General features: G+C 43.1%; 1 protein-coding gene across 1 annotated transcript in view; it reads left to right on the forward strand.

The window, feature by feature from the left end:
- The window catches only part of Fancd2 (FA complementation group D2), a 67,729-nt gene extending 44,080 nt beyond the window's left edge, over nucleotides 1-23,649 (forward strand). Inside the window, exons 30-44 of the mRNA XM_021637605.2 lie at nucleotides 119-235; nucleotides 1,335-1,463; nucleotides 1,830-1,948; nucleotides 4,356-4,466; nucleotides 5,727-5,857; nucleotides 9,134-9,227; nucleotides 11,245-11,367; nucleotides 12,965-13,058; nucleotides 13,571-13,642; nucleotides 14,307-14,345; nucleotides 15,460-15,534; nucleotides 16,840-16,914; nucleotides 18,326-18,472; nucleotides 20,714-20,815; nucleotides 23,228-23,649. Of these exons, the coding sequence (XP_021493280.2) occupies nucleotides 119-235; nucleotides 1,335-1,463; nucleotides 1,830-1,948; nucleotides 4,356-4,466; nucleotides 5,727-5,857; nucleotides 9,134-9,227; nucleotides 11,245-11,367; nucleotides 12,965-13,058; nucleotides 13,571-13,642; nucleotides 14,307-14,345; nucleotides 15,460-15,534; nucleotides 16,840-16,914; nucleotides 18,326-18,472; nucleotides 20,714-20,815; nucleotides 23,228-23,299 (1,500 nt within the window). The 3' untranslated portion in view covers nucleotides 23,300-23,649. The remainder of the gene's footprint in view (nucleotides 1-118; nucleotides 236-1,334; nucleotides 1,464-1,829; nucleotides 1,949-4,355; nucleotides 4,467-5,726; nucleotides 5,858-9,133; nucleotides 9,228-11,244; nucleotides 11,368-12,964; nucleotides 13,059-13,570; nucleotides 13,643-14,306; nucleotides 14,346-15,459; nucleotides 15,535-16,839; nucleotides 16,915-18,325; nucleotides 18,473-20,713; nucleotides 20,816-23,227) is intronic.
- Nucleotides 23,650-23,886: the final 237 nt, after the last annotated feature.

The raw sequence follows: 23,886 nt of genomic DNA on the forward strand, positions 1-23,886 counted from the left end.
TAATTGAATGAAAAGTCAAATTCAGTTCTTCACCCAATAGGAGGGATAACCATGAGATATACCAAAAGTACTGTCAATGGGACATGATTGAAGTTATTCTTCATCTTCCCTACCATAGGCTACAGAAGTTGTACAGCTCGGTCCTGCTGAACTGCTTTTCTTGCTGGAAGATCTTTCCCAGAAGTTAGAGAATATACTGACTCCTTCTTGTGCCAAGAGAATCTGCTTCTTCAAGGTTAGTAGAGGCACAAGCTGGGTTTAGGAGACGTGGAAACAGGCAGATTATTAGTGGTGAGTAATCTGGAGTTGGGTTTAACTTACTAGGCAAGATGGTGGCATTCCTGTTACCAGATCCTGTACAGGTGGGGCTGCAGTGCTGCCTAACCCTCTGAAAAGCCCAGGCTGGATCCCTCAGAGTGTGTGTGTATGTGTGTGTGTGTGTGTGTGTGTGTGTTTCTATCCCAAACATCCTGAATTCTGAGCTTTCCCAGGTTTTCCCTCCTATTTCTGCAAGAGTGAGGCTAAAACCCAGAGCCTCACGGGTATTAGACTGCCACTGGGCTACACCTGTAGTCCTCAGGTTTGATACAAATAGCCTCCCAAACTAAGCTTGTGTATAAAACTTAGTGTAGAACTTGGCTGCTTATAGAGAGGCCGGAACCTCAGATGTGCGTAGAAGATACGAAAGCACCTAGCATATGTAAGTACTTATCTGGTGATGGTAAGATGTGTCCGCATTCTCTGTGTGTGTGTGCGTGCGTGTTATTTGCTCATAACTAATTGTTATTTGCCCACACTCATTAGTTATGATGGTCTATACTTTGACTTTTGAGACAGTCTCCTATAGCACAGGCTGGACTTGAACTCACTATGTAGCTGATAATTGTCTTGAGGTTCTGATCCCCCTGCCTCCATCTCCCTTCTGAGATTAAAGGAATACATCACCGTGCCTGGCCAGAAGAGAGTGTCAGATCCCTCTGGAATTAAAGTTATAGGCAATCATGAGCCATCCTGTGAGTGCTGGGAAACAAATCAGGGTCCTCTCTAAGAGCAGCAAGTACTCTTAACTGCTGAGCCATCTCTCCAGCCCCATGTCTAAACTTTTTAATCAAATCCTGTTCTAGATCTACAAAATCCATTCTCTTAGGTACTTAAAACTAAAGGAAGAGTTCTTTTCTTTTGCTATCATTTTTATCCTTTTGTTATATTACCTTAGGCAAGCAAATTACCTCTTCTATCCACTCCTACCTGGAATCACAATTTTGAACTCCTAACTAATGATTAATGTAAAGAAGTTATCCAGTTTCCCCTCATAACTCTAAGATTTATTGTAGAATAAAGGAAACCGGAATATTGGATTCTCACATCTTCATCAGAGATCTGTCCAGGACATTGTTCATTGTGTTGTTCAGCTGCTAACCCCAATGTGTAACCATCTGGAGAACATTCACAACTACTTCCAGGTCAGAAGAATGTCTTGTAAGACTAGAAACCATGTAAGCACAGGCAAGCAAGCTCTGGTGTGTAGGCAGCTCTGGGAGGAGAGAGGAGAGAGGAGGAAGAGAGGGAGGTAGAGCTGAGTTAGGAGTCAGGGAGGCAGGTGGGCTCTGTGGCAGAAATGCATGGGCAGCCGCACAGCTTAGGCCTCCAGAGGGGGTCGGGACTGTCCAGAGCGGCAGGACAGGCAGGCTTCAGAGCTTCGAGGGAGAGAGAAAAATTCACTTCCAGCAGGCTTAGCCTTGTGTGTGCCAAAGAGTTAAGCTGAGAAAGACTGAAGGGGAATGAGAACAATCACAGGAAGAACAAGACTGAAACCTCTTTTCTTCTAGTGCCTAGGTGCTGAAAATCTCAGTGTAGATGACAAGCCAAGAGTGAACGCTCAGGAGCACCACACCATGGCTTCCTGCTACCAGAGGCTGCTGCAAGTCTTTCATGCACTCTTTGCGTGGTGCGTGCGTGTAGGAAGTGTTGTAGGAGGAGATGAATGTACTTGCTCTCACGATTATCCCCTGAGAGAAGGGGGAGGGAGCTGGGTACAGCCCTTACTGTGCTTTCTTCTTTTCCATTTGAGCTCGCAAAACCACTGAGTCTAAAGGGTCTGTTACTAGCCAGTTTGATAAACTAGATGGCTTATTGATTAGATAAAACAACAAACCTGGACCTCTCACTCCTCTGTTTCTTGTTGCAAGCACTCTGTAATAACTAGGGAAGCCAGCACTGTGGTACATGTCTGTAATCCAGCTATTAGGAAAGCTGAAGCAGAAGGAAAATGAGCTCATGTGGGGGTTTGAGACCATACTGAATAAGACGGGAACACCCCTCATCTTAAAAAATTAATTTTTTGTTATTTAGTAAAAAAAGAGGTGGCTAATTAGTTAAATTTTAAATAATTTGTAAGTAAATCACAAATTATGGGGTAAAAAAGCAAGCACAGTGTGAATTGGAATATTTGGGGGTGCCATGGAAGCAGTGGCATTTGATGAGGCTTTTTAGAACAGGATTTCACAGATTGTGGCCTTGAACTTGCTCTGTAACCTCTAATCATCCTCCTGAGTACTAGTATTACATACCTGGCTTTTGTGTGGTGCTGGGGGTGAAACCTAGGATGAAACCAGGCACGATAGGCAAGACTCTGCCATCTGAGCTACATCCTCACCCTCAATCGGCCTTTAAAGAATCAATAGTCTTTTTATTTTACTTTTTACATTTTAAAAATTATGATCTATGTGTCTGTGCCCTTAAAGGCCAGAAGTGGGTACTGGACCTCCTGGAGCTGGAGCTGCAGGTGCTTGTGAACAGCCCAATATGGGTGCTGGGAACCAAACTCAGGTTGTCTGCTCTTGCTCTGTGCAAGAGCAGTACATGTTCTTAACCGCTGAACTCTCTCTCCAGCCCCACTGCTTTTAAAAATAAGGATAGAAATGTATTATAACCGAATGCGTTTTTACATTTTTATTGTGTGTGTATATGTGTGCACTAACGTGCTCCTCTTCCACCAAGTGAACCCAGGGGTCAAGGTCAGGCTTGGCAGCAAGGGCTTCACCTGCTGAGTAGCCCACTTGTCCCAGGAGTTGGTTTTTAGGGAGGCAAAGAGTTGGCAGCATAGCATGGGAGAAAGTAGAAATGAAGGCATGCCTCTAAGTATTCTGTTCCTCAGTCAGTCATGTCTTATCCCATCTGTCCTCTTTGAACAAGTTTTCTGGAGAATTTACCCAAGCTTAAATTTATGCTAAATGTTCTCTTCTGAGCTAAGGCAAGATTGTATCCAGCTGCCTACTCAACACCCGCCTGGATGTGTCATTGACACCCCAGACTCATCACATCCAATTCAGAGCTTAATATCACTGTTCCTCCAGCTCTGCCTCACTTGAAAATGCCATCATTAGTCTCGTGTGCCAAAACCTAGGAGTTATTCTTTTGCCTCCTACTTTCTCCTCTTTCCCACATGTAACTCTAAATTCTATTGATTGCATCATCTAAATGGACATCTGCTTCCCTCCTTCCCTCATATCTGACCTAGTTTCACCGTTGGCCTTTCCGTCCAGATGTCTTGCCTCGGTCTGTTCTTCATGAGTCACAGAAGTCTTCCCAGTTGTGATCACTGGTGGCCATTGGGCTCTCCCGACTCAAATACTTTGGCCTGCCTTTTCCCCCTGTTGTCTGGCTTCTGCTCTCGCACCTGTTGTCTCACGCTCTGCCTGCAGGTAGACTGAGTTCATTCAGCACCCTTCTTAACCCTTCAAATGCACACGTCCTCCTACAGGACCCTTGGCTACTTGATCTGCACCCTCTTCTTACTGAATCTCTTCAGTTTCTGGAGAGAAATCAGTTAGGTTTCTCTAACCTTGCTAAGTAAACTTCTTCCCTCACCCTCAGCTCCTTTCCAACACTGTGGCATTCTCTTCTGGTAAAACTTGACACATTTTGTTAAAATTGCTTGTTTATTTTTCTCCTCTGTTAACTGTAATACTCTCCACAAAGGCCAATGTGAGTCATTTCTGTATTCTCAGTACTTAAAAAGCAATGCCTGATAAAAGATTTGCATTGCGAGTTCATCAAGGAGATTTTTTTAACAGTAAACACAAAAAGGGTATTCATTATTAAGAAAACACACACACACACACACACACAAACAAGCATGTGCACACTCACAAAATGTATGAAAGGAAAAGGAAGATGTTGCTAGAGAAGATGTAGAGATCTGATTATGTAGACTCTTGAAAGTCAGGCAAAATTTAAATTTAAAATTTTTTAATTACTTTTTTTTTTTTTTTTTGTATTTGTTTTGTCCTCATGTAGTACCCAAGTAATCCTCCTGAAATAAGGCTGAACCACTTTTTTTGACTTTGCTTTAGGAAAGGATTTACTCACCATTCAAACCATCGCCTCCTGTGCTCAGCCCTAGAGGTCCTCTCGAGCCGGCTGAAACAGAATGAAAAGGAACAGCCCTTGGAGGAACTGGTCAGGTGGGTCAGAGCATTCCAGTATGTTCTCAAGCAAGCCTAGAACTGGATTGGCAAAATTTTTTTGGAAGCATTCATTCTCTCAGTTGTGAATAAAATCTATACTTATCTGTCACTTTCCCTTAATGTATGTGTTTTTTCATGTTTTTTTTTCATTATTTATTACTTTTTTTGAGACTGGGTCTCATTATGTAACTCTGTTGGTCTGGAACTCATAATGCAGACCAGGCTGTCCAGAGATCAGCCTGATCAAACTCTCAGAGATCCACCTGCCTCTTGAGTATGCAACACCATACCCAACCCAATGTGTGAGTGTGTGTGTATGTCCTCCAGAAGAGCAGCAGGTGGTCTTAACTTCTCAGCTCTCTCTCCAGCCCCTCATTTTGATCCTTTTGAAGCAGGGCCGTGCTGTTTATCCTAGGTGACCTCAGACTCACTCTTCTCCTGTCTCAGCCTCCATGTTGTTGGGATTACAAGCATGTGCCATCACCCCCGCTCAGCATGGCGGAAGCAACTAGTTGTACCGATTGGCAGTCCCATGCCATCCTGCCCCATCGCCCCCCATCATTGTAGTGGCGAGTTCAAGGCCAGCTTGGTCATCATGAGATCTTCCTCACCCCCATAACATCACAAAATAGCAAACAATTTATTCAAGGTTTCATGTGGTACCCTAATGCTTGCACTTCTTGGTGTATGTGATCCCCCCCATAAGACAAAATTTTTGTCTATGTAACTTTTTTCTACTCAGACTTCTGTAAAAGATAGTTTTCTGTTAAGATTCTTGAGTGAAACGTAGTACCATGCTAGATGTGGTGGCACACATCTTTAATCATAGCACTCAGGAGACAGAAACAGGTTGATCTCTGTGAGTTGAGGCCAGCTTGGTCTATAAGTGAGTTCTAGGCCAGTCAGAGCTACATGTGGAACCCTGTCTTTAAAAAAGTGGGGGAGGAGTAGTAAAAGCACTTGAAAATGAGGTGAATTGTTTGTGCTATTAAATACTTATATTTTATCTACTTACATATGTATATGAGGGCAGAGTTCAGCTTACAGGGGTTGGTTTTCTCCTTTTCCCACTTAGTTTCCTGGGGTTGAACTCAGGTTGGCAGGCTTGTCAGCAGATCTCTGCCAGCTGCGCCACTTGCTGCCCCCCCCCCCACACATAAACTACGGGGAGACAAGTTGGGCAGCTAGTGTGCATATAAAGACATCTTTAATGCTTGTGATGCTATGTCTTTTCTTTTGTGTCTTGTTTCTTTACAGCCAGAGCTTCAATTACTTGCAAAATTTCCACCACAGCATTCCCAGTTTCCAGTGTGGTCTGTATCTTCTCAGACTTTTGATGGCCCTTCTGGAGAAATCTGCAGTACCTACTCAGAAGAAAGAAAAACTCGGTGATGGCCCAGATCCCTTTTTTTAGATATGAATAGGATTAATATCTTAAATTTGTAAATTCGTTGTCTACTAGAATTTTGAGTGTTTTTTTCCACAAAGTTATCAGCATGCTCTCTCGCTTCACCAGTCAGACCGTTTTCTCAGAAAGGGCGATGACACTGCTTAGTATAACTTTGGTTAGACTAATTGATTATACAGGTTTTTTATAAGATGTATTTATTTTGCCTTTATTTTTTTGTGTATGAGTGTTTTGCCAGCATGTATGTCATATGCGTTCGAGACCAGAAGAGGGCATTGGATCCCCTATGACTGGAATTATGGTTATGAGCTGCACAGTGGATACTGGGAAACTAACCTAGGTCCTCTGGGAGACCAGCAAGTTCTCTTAACCGCAGAGCTATCTCTGTAGCTGCAAGTTTTCTTCCTCCTCCTCTACCTCCTCCTCCTCCTCTTCCTCCTCTTCCTTCTCTTCTTCTTCTTCTTCTTCTTCTTCTTCTTCTTCTTCTTCTTCTTCTTCTTCTTCTCTTCTTCTTCTTCTTCTTCTTCTTCTTCTTCTTCTCTTCTTCTTCTTCTTCTTCTTCTTCTTCTTCTTCTTCTCTTCTTCTTCTCTTCTTCTTCTTCTTCTTCTTCTTCTTCTTCTTCTTCTTCTTCTTCTTCTTCTTCTTCTTCTTCTTCTTCTTCTTTCTTCTCCTCCTCCTCCTCCTCCTCCTCCTTCTCCTCTAGGGATTAAATCCAGTGCTAAACTATTGAGCTCTGCCCTCCATTCTTGATAATTTTCTGTTTAACTTTTTGTTTGTCTTTAGCCTTTTTTTTTTTTTAAACACAATGTTCTGGTTTATATTTCTGGATGGTATGGAACTCTATGTATACCAGGCTAAGCTTGGATATGTAGCAATCCTATGTTTTCTTCTTCTCACTCTCAAGTACTAAAATTATAGGCATATACCACCATGCCCTATATAAGTCTTAATAATCTGCTTCCTCTTTGTCTTAGATACTTAGATACTTTTCTATTGCTGTGATAGTTGCAGGACCAAGGCAACTTATAGAAGAGTTTATTGGGCTTATACTCCAGAAGGTTGGCATCCATGACCATCCTAGTGGCAAACATATCAGCAGGTAGACAGGCATGGCATTGGAGCAGTAGTTGAGAGCTTATACATTGATCGACAAACAGGACACAGAGAGAGCTAGCTGGGAATGGCATGGGGTTTTGGAACGTCAAGGCCCACCAAAAACACACTTCTTCCAACAAGACCACACTTTCTAATCCTTCCCAAACAGTTCCACGGCTAGGAACCAAGTATTTACACATATGAGCCTATGGGATCCATTCTCACTCAAACAACCACACTCCTGTCTTCTTTTACTATGTTAGTCACATGCCAGATATAGACAGATAAGTAGATACATACATACACACACACACACACACACACACACACACACACACACACACCACGAAGTGAGTAAAAATAGAAGCATCAAGGAAATAACTACTGGTCTTTTTTGTTGTTGTTTGTTTTTGTTTTTTGAGACAGAGTTTCTCTGTGTAGCCTTGGCTGTCCTGGACTCACTTTGTAGCCCAGGCTAGCCTCGAACTCACAGAAAGCCATCTGCCTGCCTCTCCCTCTTTGAGTGCTGGTATTACGGGTGTGCACCACTGGGCCCAGCTAGTACTGTCCTTTTTTAAGGCACATGTTCATTGTGGCATTTTTGTACTTTTGCATCATCTGCTGACCTCTTTCTCTCTCCCTCTCTCTGCTTTTCTCCTTCACTCTCCTTCTCCCTGCCTCTTTCCCTCTATATCTTTCCCCATCTCTGAGATCATCTTACTGTGTAGCCAAGTTGGTTTGACCATCAGATCCTCCTGCCTCGGCCTCCCCAGTTCTGGGAGTACAGCTCACCATGTGTCACCATGCTTCTTTAGGACCTGGATCTTAAAACCTTTCTCTTTAAGTATCCTTTATTATAGCTCTAGAATGCAAACCACTAATTCTCTTTCCAAGTTTTGGCACAATAGAAAACAAGGTTAATATGTGAAAGAAATCTTTGTGTTTTTTTTTTTCCTATACTAATAGAGTAGGGTTTGGTCTAACACAGGAGGCCATTTTTGCACTTCAAGACGGGGTCAGTAAATAGGGTATACTCTTAGCAACTGGTTTCATTTATGGCGGTTGAGTTAGTGAAACAGGAACAAATTAGTTTTTTGAACAATTGCTTGCTAGGCCAAGGCTGGTGCTATCTGACTCTAAACCCAGTACCCAGGAGGCTCAAAGAGAATTGTGAATTTTAGGCTAATCTATGCTCCATAGTGATACTTTCATTTTTCTTTTTTGTAAAAACAGTCTCTTGAAGCTAGGGCTGGCTCAGACTTCCTATGTCCATGCTAAAGATGACCCTAAACTTCTGATCTTCCCAGCTCTATTTTCTGAGTTGCTGGTATTACAGGCATGTGTCACTATGCCTGGTTTTACATGGTTCTGGGGGTAGAACCTAGAGCTTTCTGCATACTAGACAAGCACCTACCCAAGACACTTGTCCTAAAAACAAAATTGCTTGTTAGGCAAAAAACAAAAAAACAAACAAACAAAAAAACATAAAACAAAACTTAAATTTAAAATAATAATCTGGGGCTGAGATGGCTCAGCAGTTAGGAATGTTTACTGCTCTCACCGGGGTCTGAATTCAGTTCCCAGAATTACTTCAGACAGCACACAAGGGCATGCAATTCCAGCTTCAAGGGACTCACTGCCCTCTTCTGGCCTGTGCAGGCACCTGCAACGAGATGCTCATAACCCACACAGATACTTGCCTCCACACATAATTCTTCTTAAACGCCTTTTAAAAATACACCTTAAAACTTTTGAAATTTTTATTTTAAAAACTAAAATTTTATTATTTGTTTATTTTGTTTAAAAGTTTATTTAAAAAAAACAAAATAATTCTTTTGATCAATACTCTTCCTCCAACACCTGAAAAATAAGAGTGTGCTTATCTGATCATTAAGCACTGTACGCAAGCTGACATGTCACACTATGCCCATTAATACATACAAGTATGTCAGTGACTCTGGAGAACAGTAGTTGGGAATGTCTCTGCTGAAGCCCCAGCTAACCTGGAGCTCACTGTAATCTTCACCTGTCAGTATCCCAAGTGCTGGGAATACAGGTGTAAACAACTACACTCAGCTAAAAATTGTGTTTTTAAATGCAGTTTTTAAAAAGAATGAGGTCAGTTGTGAATGAAATGCTTTTTGTCTCATTTTCCAACAGCCTCCCTGGCCAAACAACTTCTTTGTCGAGCATGGCCTCATGGGGAAAAAGTGAAGAACACCGCTTTTAATGACCACCTGCATGATTTGCTCTGGTGAGGGGTTTACTTTCTTCCCGGGAGCCAGATAGCATTTTTCCATTTTGCAGTTGTTGGGATCTCTCATGTAGTTACAAACTGAGTCGTGACCTTTGTTAGCGGACTTCAGAGCAAATGACGGTTTAAAGTGAGTGTAGTTTGGAGTTTGGCTCCTAAGATGCTTTCCTTCTGCTGCTAATTCCTTACTGAAAATCCGGTTAGAGTAGTCTGTAGTTGTGGCCTCCCTGGCTAGGAGTAAGTCAAATACACTTACTGCTCATCATGTCTAAGGTATACCCATTTCTTCCAGGGTGTCTGAGAATCTTTCTTTTATTTGTTTGTTTATATTAGTATTATTTTGGTTTATTGAGGTGAACTCACCATGTAGCTGAGGATAGCCTTGAACTTGTTCTGCCTACACCTCTTAAGTGCTAACAGGTACAGGTGTATGCCATCCATCTGACTCTTGTGTTTTGCCTGCATGTCTGTGTACCATATGTATGCACTGCCCTCAGAAGAGGGTATCATAACCCCTAGAACTAGAGCATCAGACATTTGTGAGCCACCAAGTGCTGAGAATTGAACCCAAGTCTTATGGAAGAGCAGCCAGTGCTCTTAACTGCTGAACTATCTCTCTAGCCCTTAACTGTGTTTCTTATTGAAACTTTATTTACTCTTAGTTCATGACAAGCATGTGGTGGCAATTACCTTTAATCCCAGTAGTCAGGAGGCAGAGGAAGGTGGGTCTCTTGAGTTCGAAGCAGAGTGAGTTCCGGGACAGCCAGGCCTACACAGAGAAACCCTGTCTCAAAAAACAAAAACAAACAAACAGAAAGCAGTGAATGCCAGCAGTACAGCCAGAGCTATATGGAGAGACCCTTTCTCAAAAAAAAAGATCAGAAATTATTTGAAAATTTAACACATGGTAGCATCACATGAAAGATTCTCCCCATTGCCCACCCCCTAGGCCACCCTCCACCCTACCCCCAACCCCTGCTTTAGGGCTGGAGAGATGACTCAGTGGTTAAGAGCACTGGCTCCTCTTCCAGAGGTCCTGAGTAACTGTGAGTCTGGTTCCAGGAAATCTGGAACCTTCACACACAACACATAGGCAAAACACCAATGCCCTTAAAATTTAAAAACTTAAAAAAAAGATTCATTATTATTGGTGATGTGATATGATTACTAGTGCTTGTGTTCTAATATACTTAACAGTGTTGTGTCTGAGTTCCTGTCTTTCTTCTTTCTTTCTTTCCTTTCTCTTCTCTTTCTTTCTTTCTTTCTTTCTCTCTCTCTCTCTCTCTCTTTCTTTCTTTCTTTCTTTCTTTCTGTCTTTCTCTCTCTCTTTCTTTCTCTTTTTCTCTCTCTCTTTCTCTTTTGTTCTTTCTTGTGTGTGTGAGAGAAAGAGGGGGAGAGCGAGGGGAGAGAGACTGGGATACTGGGGATTTAACCTTGCTGGAAAAGTATGATACCGCTAAGCAACCACCTCAGTCCTTCTTTTACCTTTTACTTTGAAATGGGTTTATTACTAAGTTGCCAAGGCTCACATTGAACTCCTTCTGTTATCCCAATCTGGCCTTGAACTTGTGACCTTCCTGTCTCTAACCTCCCAAGTAATTAGGAGTACAGGCCTGTGCCACCAGGCTTGACTCCACCTCTTGAACTTTTGAAACTTTGTCAGGTATTTGTTTGAAATTGACCACTGGGCATCTGATCTGGTTTTCTACCTCGCTTTTTTGCTCTTTCCTTCAGGAAGTTTCCATAGGGTTCTTGTAGACACTGAACATAGTTGCAGGTGGCTACTGTATAGTCAGCTTTCCACCGCTGACAAGATTTCTGAGAAAATGAGTTGTAAAGAGGGGAGGTTTGTTTGGGTTCCTGGTCATACATGTGCTGTGTATGAGTCATGGTGAGGAGAGGCAGGACCCAGGGGTGGGGCTTGTGGGGAAGCAAAGTTGCTCACATGGCAGCCAGGAAGCAAGGTGGATTTGGGGATTCTATAATGTGTGTCTCTATTCTTTGGCCCTTTGTAAAGCATCTACCTGGAGCATACAGACAACGTTCTAAAGGCCATAGAAGAGATCGCTGGTGTTGGTGTCCCCGAACTGGTTAATGCTCCAAAAGATGCATCTTCCTCTACGTTCCCTACATTGACCAGGTAAGGGAGTTCTTGCTCCTTGTCCTCCCTGTAATTATGATGTGCAGGGTAAACTCACCCATTCCTCTGGCAGTTTAAGTCTTGTTGTGTATTCTTTCTAAAATGCTCTCAGTTTGGGTGTGTTGGTTATTTATCTTACCACTCTGATAAGATATCTGACAGAGCAGTCTGAGGAGGGAAGGACTTATTTAGGTCACAGTTTCAGGCCATTGTAACAGCTAAGTATGGTGTCAGGAGCTCCTTTGCCATCAGTGGCAAGAGTTTGAGGCTACAGCTTGTTCACATGACTCAGAGCAGGAACTAGAGTAAACAGGCCAGAACCAGGAGAAGGGGTAACTTCACTACTTGTTACCCACTCTGGTAGCCAGGCCTTCTTCCCAAAGGTTCTACATCCTTCAAAACAGCACGATAAACTGGCCACCAGCTATGCTCAGGTCCTCAGCCTGTGTGGGTATTTCAGATTCAAACCACGTTACCAGGTGTGTACAAAGATCTCAGGGAGGAATGTAGTGTCACTCCTTACAGTCCTCACAGATAAGGAACTACTATTTGCATACTTAGCATATGCAAGGCCGAGGTCCAACTTCTAACACACCAAAATTGATAAAAATAAGACTAACTGAAGACCATCTTTGTAATACTTTAACCATCTTGAAAAACAGTTAATTGTTATACCTAATGATTGTCTTGATGGTTTTAAGTCTTTAAGTATCAAGAATTAAGGTTACTTGTATAATCAGTCCAGTTTATCAAACACTCTGACATCTTCATCTTGTTTGATCTTAATTCCTGTGGGGTATAGGTATCCTTACCACTGTTTTACTATTGAGGAAAATGATGGTTGAAAGAATTTCACAGGGGCAAGAGAGATGGTTCAGAAGTTAAGAGCACTGGCTGCTCTTCCAGGGGCACTGAGTTCAATTCCCAGCAACCACATAGTGGCTCATAACCATCTATAATGAGATCTGGTGCCCTCTTCTGGTGTTCAGGTGTACATGCAAGCAAAACATTGTATACTTAAGTAATCTTTAAAAAGAAAATAGAGGGTTTCTCTGTTTGCAATCAGTGAAGGGAGCACAGAACCACGACTTAAATTTGGCTTCCTGCACTGTATCACTGCTGTTTCCTGCATCACTGGTACCGTGGTTCCAAGCAAACTTCACGTCTCACATTCCATTTGCTTTGGCTTGGGTTTCCATATGCGCACTCTCTCAATAGGGTCTCATCCAGTCTGGGCTACCCTCACTCCCTTTGTAATTAAGGACGACCTTAAACTTCCAATTCTCTTAACCCCTTAGTGCTCTTAGTTCTCTTCCTCCTTAGTGCTAATATTACACATATGCACATGAGCAATGCCCCCCTCGTGTATGCTGAACACAGTGCATGCTAGACATGAACTATGATCTTCTGAGCTACATCGCAGCCCCTGGGCTCATTCTTTCTTTCCAATCACCTCTTTCAGTAGACCTTAGTTAAAACATTCAGAGAGAGAAGTGTAAATGACTGTTGGTATCCTGGCTTCTTCTTACAGGGAACTTCCTAGAAGCTTTTTATAAGCAGTGTATCATGTGGGTATTCATGCCTTCCCCCCTTATAGGCACACCTTTGTCATTTTCTTCCGTGTGATGATGGCTGAACTGGAGAAGACAGTGAAAGGTCTTCAGGCTGGAACAGCAGCAGATTCACAGCAGGTGCTCCATGCATTCCTCTCAAAAAGCAGTGGGCTTTGATGACGTGGGCATTGTTGATTATCTCTTGGGTACAGAGTTTCTCCTAAGCTATTTTCTTTCAGTTACCAAGACCTAGGAGTTTTTTCAAAAGCTTCTTTTCCCTCTAGTTGGAGGTGAGAGTTGAGCTGTTTCCCCTTCTTTCTGCCCAATTTGCCACTTCCCACCTGGCTTGAAGAACACCAAGCCTGACTGAGATGATCTGGATCTTGGTAGCCTCCCAGGCTGAGCTGAGGTAGACAGGGGTTATGTAGACACCAGAAGCCACAGAGATGTGATGGGCAGCACAGGTTTCTACCTACTTGGAAGTGACTGATTTTCTGTGAGGTGCTCTCATGTTATCACAGTGTGTTTGAACCTGCTGATGAGAAAACTGGTTGCCACGCCTCCTCAGAAGGGATAATTGACAAGCTGTTAGGGGAGGGCAACAGAAGCATTGGGCTGTAACTCAGAGGCCTGTGTTTGGCTGTCCCCAGGTTCACGAAGAGAAGCTTCTCTATTGGAACATGGCTGTTCGGGACTTCAGTATCCTTATCAATCTGATGAAAGTATGGGGACCCCTGACCCGCCTCACTTGCCAGCCTAGACGCTAGGGTTCTGGTTTCCAGAATTCGCCTGCTTGCTGTTCTCCTCCCCCTTCGTCAGGCGCTGTTTCCTCCCTTCATGAGCTCCTATTCATTCTGGGCAACCCCTTCTGGCTACTCTGGGTTTTCCCCCTTTTCTTTTTGCCAGCTGCCTGCACAGTACTTACTACCGTCATTGCCCCATTTTTCCCATCTTGCCGTGGACCCTTTGATCTGCGTACACTTCAACCCCGATTGCCTTTACTGTCCTTGAGCACCATTTTCTCTACTGTTGGATTATGCTCAGGCTGCTCTGTCAGCTTTAAATGTCAGCCCCTCTCCTCTCCATCTCAGCAATTCTTTCTTACGGATTCAGATCAAAGTGTCAGCCCGCTAATAATGCTGTCTTCTCAGCAGCCCTAGTTTGAATCAATTTCTTGATCCCCTTTGCTTCTTTTTTGCTTTTCTTGGGCTTAAGTTACAAGAGTTTCTTTATTCTGTAACTGACTTTCTATTACACTGTCAACATGCCTTCTGCATTTTAGAATTTCCGGTATCACTCAGAGCTATGCTGTGTGCAGTGGGAAAGAGGCTGGGATACTCAAAGGAGCTGACATCAGGTTTGGTTTCTTGTTTTTCTCCTGTCCAGGTATTCGACAGTTATCCTGTTCTACACGCATGTTTAAAGGTAAGAGATTTCCTAGGCTTTGTTTAATGTGTTTTCTCCCTGTGGGTCATTTCAGAGGGGCCTCAGCTCAATAGAATTGCTTTATTCCTCGTTTATATGCCAGAGTCTGTGCTAATAGGTGGTAGTTGAAGGAAGACAATGGCTAACATTTTCTGTAGTAGTTCAAGGCAATTTTCTCATGAGTTGGAGAATTTTTGGTCAGGGTATTAGAGCTAGGTTGAATGTCTACAGAGCAATTGAGTCTAAGAACAGTGTTTGTGGTGGGCACGGTGATACACACCCTTAACCCTAGCACTTGAGAGGCAGAAGCAAGTGGATCCCTATGAGCTTGAGGCCAGCCTGGTCTACACATGGAGTTTCCAGGTCAGCCAGGGCTGCATAGTGTGACCTTGCCACAAACAAAGAGGAAAGAGCACTGCTTATCCTTGCCTTCCCCAGCAGATCCAAGCTCTGCAGGAGGTTGTTTGGTCCTTTATAACACAAGACAAATGAAAAATTCCTTGGGGTGGTTTGTGAATGTCAAATTGATATTCTGACATTTGCATAACCCTTCCCTTCTCCTCTGGATTTCCCTGTCTGGCCCTAGTAGAGTTAATGATAAACCCAAACAGAACTTTATGAGGAGAATGCTTTTTCTCTCCTCTTGGTGTCTTCTCCCAAGTGTGTGGTAACCCCATTCTTGGTACCTTGTGGCCTTTGCTCTTCACTCTACCCACATTGTAGGAGATGAGCAGATTGTAGGAATAATTTAACTGGAAATGGGGCATGTGTTCCCTTAGTCCTCTCAAAATTTCTACTTTGAGAATGAATCATCCTTCAGGGGCTGGAGTGCAGCTGTCGCTCCGTGTTCTCCACGCTGAACAAGGACTCTGGCCATTGTCTGTGTCTGGGTTCGTGAGTCTATCTAATGCTGGAACTTATCTATATAGCAGGCCTGTTTACTTTTGAACTTTAATTACATCCTCCAAATTAACATTTTGCACCACTCCCAATTTATTTGAATGTACACAGTGATGATATAAAACCCTTGGGCTAGGTAGTCTGTGTTACCTCACCTGAGGGCTTTTCAACTGAAAGTCCTCAGTCAGAGCTCACACCCTGTCTCTCCCTTCAGTATGGACGTCACTTTGTGGAAGCATTTCTGAAGCAGTGTATGCCGCTCCTCGACTTCAGCTTTAGAAAACATCGGGTAAGAGCTGAGGGCAGAGCCAGTTGCCAGGGCTGTCTATGGGTATTTCTGAGCTGGGGCTGGGGGTACAACAGTTTGCTGCCTATGTTCTGTACAACAATTCTGAGTGACACCATGCCAGCTGTGGCCAGAAGTGTTCAGACAGGCTGAGCCTCTCAAATCACTGTTCAGACCCACCCCTATACTTCTCCTCAATCTTTGGGCTTGTTTCTATTAACTTTTGCACAGCAGGCTCTCCTGCAGCAGTGTCTCTGCAAACACTTTAGAAGCCACTCATGCTGTAAAACAGGCTTGATAGACTTTTAGAGCCAGGCGGTATTCGGAGCAGGCATAGTGAGAATAAAAAGATTTTTTTGTGTGTTTGTAAATTTATTTAACAACACCATATGTGTTTGTGTGTACAATGTAATTTGATCATACAGACACCCGTTGCCTTCTTATACCTTTTCCTTTCCCACTGAAGCCCCTCTGAAACTTGATTTCTTACACATACATAAAAAGGCAAACTTTACAAACCACTGGCAGTAGTTACCCTTCATAGCTATGAAAAGAAGACATGGAATCTTATCCTAATTTACAGATTGGAAAGGAGACAAGGTTCCCTACTTAGAACTGCGGTCTAATGTATGCCTGTCGCCTAGGTACTGGGAAAGTAGAGGATTAGAAGTTCAAGGTCATCTTCAGCTACGTAGAAAGTTTGAGGCTATTCTGGGGTGCACTAGACCCTGTCTCAAAAACAGTAACAACAACAAAACAAACAAGCTAGGGGCTGGAAAGATAACTCAGTGCTTACAGGTATGTATTACTCTTCCAGAAGACCCAAGTTTGGCAAAATACATGCATGTGTTAAAAAACAAAACAAAATAAAACAAAACAAAAAAAACACTAATTCTGCCCAGGTGGCGATGGTGGCGGCACAGACCTTTACACCTTTAATTCCAGCACTCTGTAGGCAGAAGCAGGCAAATTTCTGAGTTTGATGCCAGTTTGGTCTACAGAGAGAGATCCAGGACAATGTGGGCTACACAGAGAAACCCTGTCTCAAAAAAACCAAACCAACCAACCAACCAATAAAACCAAACTAGCTCTTAATAGCTAACAGACTGATAGATACTACAGACAGAGTTAAGGCTAGGACTCAGTAGCTAGGTGGCTCAGTACCGTCTGAGAGAAGACTCAGATGATCATTAACACAGGCTGGAACCGACAGAGTTTACCCTCCCTGGAACCCTTGATGCAAGGACATCTTGCACCTGAAATATCAGAACGTTACACCAGGACATTTATGAATCCTGTCATTTTTAGGGAGATGTTCTGAGCTTGCTGGAAACCCTTCAACTGAACACAAGGCTACTTCATCACCTTTGTGGGCATTCCAAGGTAAGAGAGGAAAAGGTCTCAACTATGAAGCATAAACCAGCCCTGGCCTGAAACTCATTATGCTCAGGCTCCCTGCTGAGATTATAGGCATGGGCACCAGACCTAGCTTTCAACCCTGTGTCCGAAGGCAGTTTATTTAGAGCAAGCAAATCCTTTGTTGCTGGATGTGACTGACAGTGATCAAAAGGGAAGTTTTGTATTTGAACTCAAATTTTATAGCTATGTTTCCTCTTGAAGTGTTTCTGGGGATCCAAGTGTAGTTGTTCACATGTATAACTCCAGCACTTAGAGGCTGGCTGGCCTAGACTGCATAGCAAGCCCTGTCTCAGAACAAACCAGAGTCCACTGCTCAGGGGAAGAGAGTATAGAGCATTCCTAGATGAGTTACTGTTACAAAGTGTACCAGGGTTGCTGTGATGAAGTGCCATGACCCAAACCAAAAGAGTTTATTTAGCTTCCATAGCCTTTAAGGGAAGCCAAGGCAGGAACGAACTGAAACCGGGTAGGAATGTGGAGGCAGGAGCTGAGGCAGAGGCCTTGGGGGAGTGCTGCTTACTGGCTTACTCATATCTTGCTCAGTTTGCTTCCTTATAGAACCCAACACTACCAGCCTTACAGGCTGACCTACAGCCAGTCTTGTAGAGGCATTTTCTCAGTTGAGGCACCCTCCTTTAGCTGTGTCAAGTTGACATAAAACTGCCCAGCATGCAAAACTGTGGTGTGTGGTTAACTGCAGGAGCCTGGGAGAATTCCTAGCCAGCCATGTTAGAGCTTTTCAGCTACAGGACTTGATTGTGTCTTGTGAGAATAGTTAAGTATTTATTTAAAGACATCTCTAACCCAGGAGTTGTAGCACAAGCCCTTAATCCTAGCACTTGGGAGGCAGAAGCAGGTGGATCTACGTGAGTTCGAGGCCAGCCTGGTCTACATAGCGAGTTCCAGGACAGCCAGGGCGACATGATGAGACCCTGTCTGGGGTGGATGCTGGAGGGAATAGCAACAAAACCCTCCAGTTGAGGCTCTTGAACATTTGAATGAAGGAATATACAATAGTGGCGTCTGTGGTCCCTGTGGAACCTTTTTTTTTTTTTTTTTTTTTTTGCCACCATTTCCTCCCTGGTTCTCTTTAGAAGAAGCTGAGCTGGAATTCCTGGGGCTTGAAGCTGACCAAAGCTAATGTTTTGTTTCATATCATTAAACACCCCTGGGGGCTTTTTCTGCTGATTAGTCAACAGAGCATATAAGAGGCACCTAGGGGTGTTGGTGGTGTCAAGTTTATCTGACTTTTTTTCAGAGTACTCCTCAAACTGTTACTTTTTGATGGAACATGCCTCTGGGCCGTGTGTTCAAAACTTTCTGTTCAGGAAATGTGAAACATGATGATAAACTGGGATGGTTTATTTCTCCTCAGATCCACCAGGACACAAGACTCACCAAACATGTGCCTTTACTCAAAAAGTCCCTGGAGTTGTTAGTGTGCAGAGTCAAAGCCATGCTTGTCCTCAACAACTGTAGAGAAGCGTTCTGGCTGGGCACTCTCAAAAACCGAGACTTACAGGTAAGCCTGAAGTTTAGACCGTTCTGAGCTCCCAGTCCCATTTTTTGTAAAACCACCAGACAAAACACAAGAGAGGTTGCCTGAGCCCTGTTCTCCCAATATGACTGCCTTTAACTAGGCCTGTTGGCATAGGCTTGTAATCTCAACTAGTTGGGAGGCTGACGCAGCAGGGACACAAGTTCAAGGTTTGCCCAGCCTGGGAAGTTTAGCAAAGCTGTCACAAAACTGAAAATAAGTAGCGGGCTAGAGATACTGCTCAGGGGTAGAGTACTTATCAAAATAATATGTGTAAGGAACTAGGTGCAGTCCCCATTAGTGGGAAAAAGATTACTGTTACTGTGCCTGTGGTTGACTGAGATTGTAAGATTGGAGAGACAGATCAACAGAGCACTGGCCACTCTCTCAGAGCACTCAGGTTCAATTCCCAGCACTTAAACATGGCGGCTTACAAAAGTAACCCCAGTTGATCGGATCCAGTCCCTGCTACAGGCTTCCATAGCCTGCATGCATGTGGTACACACACACACCTGCAGGCAAAGCACTAATTGACATAAAATAAAGGTAATAATTTTTTAAAACACTATTTAGCTCGACAGTGGTGGCACAGGCCTTTAAGACCAGCACTTGGGAGGCAGAGCCAAGCCTGGTCTACAGAGCAAGTTCTAGGAGATCCAGGGCTATTAAGAGAAACTCTATCTCAAAAAAAAATTAAATAAAAGAGTATAAAGTCAGAGCACATTGCTCATTGTCCTCGCTACACCCTTCTCCCAGGCAGCAAAGGTACAAAACATGCCATTGTTGTCAACAGGAGCCAGGTTAGTTGGTATGGTGGTGCATGCCTTTAGTCCCAGCACTCGGGAGGCAGAGGCAGGCAGATCTGAGTTCAAGGCCTGGTTTATGGAGCAAGTACCGGGACAGCCAGGGCTACATAATGAAGCCCTGTCTCATAAAAACAAAAAACAGGCTGAAGATATGGCTTACTGCTTAAGAGCACTGGCTGTCCCTGTAGAGGACCCAGGTTCAATTCCTAGCACCTAGATGGTGGCTCACAACTGTCTGTATCTCCAGTTCCAGGGGATCCATGACACCAGGCATGTATGAGGTGCACATATGTGTATGTACAGGCAAAATAAATCTAATTAAAACAAAACAAGAAACCAGATCAACAGAGCCCTTTCTCTGTGCCAGGAGGACACTTGTAAACTGCACAGAGAGCAGATTTTAATATTTTTCATATATGGACAAACTTCTTTTGAATTAGCATTCTGTCCAATTCTGAAAAGGCTCTCCAGTTTTAACAAATGGGCATGATTATCTGGAACCTGTTTGTATGTGACCCTGCTGTGGAATCTCAGCATCACTCACTTCTAGGGTGCAAGACCTCGTTCATACTTACACTAAGGGCTGTTTTTAACTTTTTAAAATGTGCATGTATGTGCATACATCCCACGTTTCCATACATGTGTATCACATGTATGCAGGATCTAAAGAAGAAAGTGTTGGGTTCCCTAGAACTGGAGTTATAGGCAGTTGGGAGGTACTGTAGGTACTGAGAACTAAACCTGGGTCCCATGAATAACAGTAAACACTCTTAACTGCCAAGCTATTTCCCCTGCCCCACCAGCTGAGTTTTATAATGGTATATATGAAAAGAATATAACAGTGATTTTCTTTCTTCACATCACACTTATGAAGTCAATTCTATTGTTTTCTTGGAGAAAACTGAAGCTCAGGATAGTAAGTTTCACAGACCATTTAGCAATGAGTTAGTGGAGTCAGGGTTTGAGTCTAGACAATTCCTCAGACTCTGCTTGGCTATTTGTGGTTGGTCTGTGGTACTTATAAGCCTTGAGGTATTGAGAAATATATTTTTGGCAACAGGGTCTCATTATGTAGCCCATACTAACCACGAACTTTGATTCTCTTCTAAGTTCTGATTACAACTTCAGCCTTTGGGACAATTTTAAATGCATATTTAGCATTAACTGAGAGTCACCAACACATCTAGTATAAATCTAGTGTAACACGTGAATGCAAAAATGAACCTTATATAGAGTTATCACTCTGTAGGCATCTCAGATACCTAGGATTGAACAGCACTTCCCTGAATGGTAGATCAGAGGTTGACATGTTTTGAAGGGCTAGAATATTTCTTCTCTACTACCTAGAAACTCAGCCTTCTCCATAGCCATAAATGTGCTTATTCTAACCCACCATTTGTTTTGCTTCTTCTACATTTAGGGTGAAGAGATTATTTCCCAGAATCCCTCTTCCCCAGAGAGCACTGCAGAGGACAGTGAGGATGGCACGGCATCCCACGTCTCCAGGAACAGAGCAACAGAGGTATCTGCCCAGGCTGGTCTGGCATTGGTCTGGATCATTTTATTAAGTACTCTTTATTAGCAGAAAGTACAGGTTTTTCTCTGTATATATCTATTGTTAAATACTTCTGTGTCCAACTCCATTTCCTATAAAGAAAAGCGTTATAAATGCTTTGGGTTCCATAAATTTCAAGTACATCATCTCAAGGTGTATTGAAAATTTGTTTGCAACGTAAGGGGAAAGTTTGTGCATTCACTCCTCTGTACCAAAAACAAAGTGGAGATTTTTTTCTTCCATTACATAGCCCCCTGTTTCTCAAGATCTTGTATGTAAAGGTATTCTAGAAGGGAGAAGAAACCAGCATGTTCTGTGTTAAAATGAGTTAAACCATTTTAACTTTTGTTTTCCAGTCCTTGCTAGCCTGGAACTTCCTATGTAGATTAGGCTAGCTTTGAATTCACAGAGATCCGCCTGCCTCTGCCTCCCAAGTGCAGAGATTAAAGGCTCGAATCACCATGCCTGGCCATTTCTGCTTTTTTTATTTTTTTAATTTTAATGTGTATGAGTATTTCTTGTGCATGTTTTTCTGTGCACCGTACCTGTGGCATCCAGAAGGGAATGTTTAACCCCCTAGGACTGTGTAACCCCCTAGGAGTTAAACTTGTGAGCCACCATTTGAATGCTAGGTGTTGAACTTGGGTCGTCTGGAAGAACAGCTAGTGCTCTTAATAACACTGATCTATCTCTACAGTTGCTCAACTTGTTTTAACATACAAAATAGAAACATAAAAGCAGAAGCCTACAGAGGGAGACAATGCAGCCAATCCTGATAAGATCTGATAGACTAGCCTCAGATGGAAGGGGAAAAGGACCTCCCCTATCAGTGGACTTGGGGAGAGGCATGGGAGGAGAGGGAGTGAGGGTGAGATTGGGAGGGAATTAGGGAGGGGGCTACAGTTGGGATACAAAGTGAATAAATTATAAAATTTTTTGAAAAGCAGAAGCCTAGAGTCAAACTACCAAGATAGAGAAAATAGTACAGGTCCCCATTCTTTTCTATGGACAGATGCTTTTGTGAATTTAAAGTAAGCTAAATAAAAATGTGTGCATCAAGTTTTGCTCAGTTCACCAGGCAATGGTGGCACTCACCTTTAATCCTAGAACTTGGGAGGCAGAGACAGAAGGATCTCTGTGAGTTTGAGGCCAGCCTGGTCTACAGAGTCAGTTCCAGGACAGCCAAGGCTACACAGAAAAACCCTGTCTTGAAAACCCTTCCCCCGACCCCCCCCCCAAAAAAAAAAAAAAGTTTTGCTCAGTTCGTTTGAATTTTGGATAGTAGATAGTTCAGGTAGAAGCTGTGCACATATGAAGTCTGTTTGTATGGCTCTATTTTAGTCCTATAATAAACCTCTTCTGCTTATTCTCACAAGGAATATGAGGTAGAAGTATGCTATACCTCTACTACATAGATGTGTCTTAGTAGAGGAGCAAGCCAGTTTCCTGCCGGACTCCTGTTGGTATTTGCCAGTACTTGTAATAACCGGTGCTTCGTACACACAACACAGACACTGGTTGCTGGTTTATTTATTCCTTTTGTTTGTGTATGCAGAACCTTGCTATGTAGCCCAGGCTGACCTTGGACTCACAATCCCCCTACCTCACCTCCTGAACCTTGGGATTACAGTCGTCCCACCATACTAGGCCTTGCTCTATGTTGAATTAATAATGTGACTTTGCTTCTGTGTCTTATGCCTGAAGAACAGCTGGAGAGCTTTGACTTTTTAAAAGATCACACAGATTTGATTCAGTTGTAAATAATGATCTCTTGGACTGAATGTGGTGGCTCACATCTTTACTCACAGCACTAGGGAGGCAGAGGCAGATGGTTGTCTGTGGGTTCAAGGCCAGCCTGGTCTGTGTAGCAAGTTCTGAGCCAGATAGGGTTACACAGTGAGACCTTGCCTCAACAAATCAAAATGAAACCTTTCTTTATAGTCTTGGCTTATAGTTCATGACAAGAATTATGGGGAAGCAAAGTATGGTGGCACATGCCTTTAGTCCCAGCACGTGGAGGCAGAGGCAGAGGCAGGTGGATCTCCTAAGTTTGAGGCCAGGCAAGGGCTACATAGTGAGACACCCCCATCTCAAAAGATGAAGACAAAGTGGGCTAACCATGGCAGAATGCTCCTGTAATCCCAACAGTTGGGGGTGGAGGAAGCTCACAAACTCAAGGTCATTCTTGGCAATGTAATGAGCTTGAGAGAACTTGAGCATCATCAGATACTGTCTCAAAATGAAAACAGGAGAGCTGCTTTAGCTCACAAATGTTTTAAACTCTTTGTTGCCTTTAAGAATGAAAATGGTATAGTGTACACTTGTGAGAGTTGTGGTGCAAGAATTGGCCTAAAGTGCTTTTCTTTTTTTGTCCCATAGGATGGAGATGAAGAAGCAAGTGATGGACAAAAGGACCAAGACAGTGATGAAAGTGATGACAGTTCGGATTAGACCCCAGCCCAGGGACACGCTGTCCCTTCCTCACCTCTGTCAGCCTCTTACCATTTTCTCTTTGGGGTTGGAAGTCTGGTCTCTACCTTTCTAACTAGAAGCATCCTGTTTGCCCTTCAAGAGGAGTTTTTTTATTTAATTAACCAGTGGATTCCACAGATTGGCTACCAACAACCAGGTCCCTGGCTGAGGAGCTGAGTGTAGCATCCATCGGTGGTTTGAATAAACGTGGTTGTCTGGCACTGCAGAGTAAATGCTCTTTCTGGGCCTTGCGGGCTAGTTTTGGAAGTGCTTTATTTTTAAATTTAGGCTTATTATAGGCTTTGTAAATAAATCCTTTTCTGAGTTTTGCCTCAGCCACCTTATTCCTCATTTTAGATGTGTCTTATTGTTCAAGGCTTATTATTCAAATTAAGATTAAGTTGATGTTTCTGCAATCATACCAGTGCCCTAAATGTGTCTCTCATATTATCAACTTCCTGGAGGAATGGCTTGACTTTATCAATGATCAAAAAGTCAGAAAAGAACATTTTAACTATCTTTTAATTGGATTTTTGTTTGTTTTGAGGGCCTCTTTACGTAGTCCT

Source organism: Meriones unguiculatus, chromosome 5 (assembly GCF_030254825.1).
Source record: "Meriones unguiculatus strain TT.TT164.6M chromosome 5, Bangor_MerUng_6.1, whole genome shotgun sequence".
NCBI classification, from domain to species: Eukaryota; Metazoa; Chordata; class Mammalia; order Rodentia; family Muridae; genus Meriones; species Meriones unguiculatus.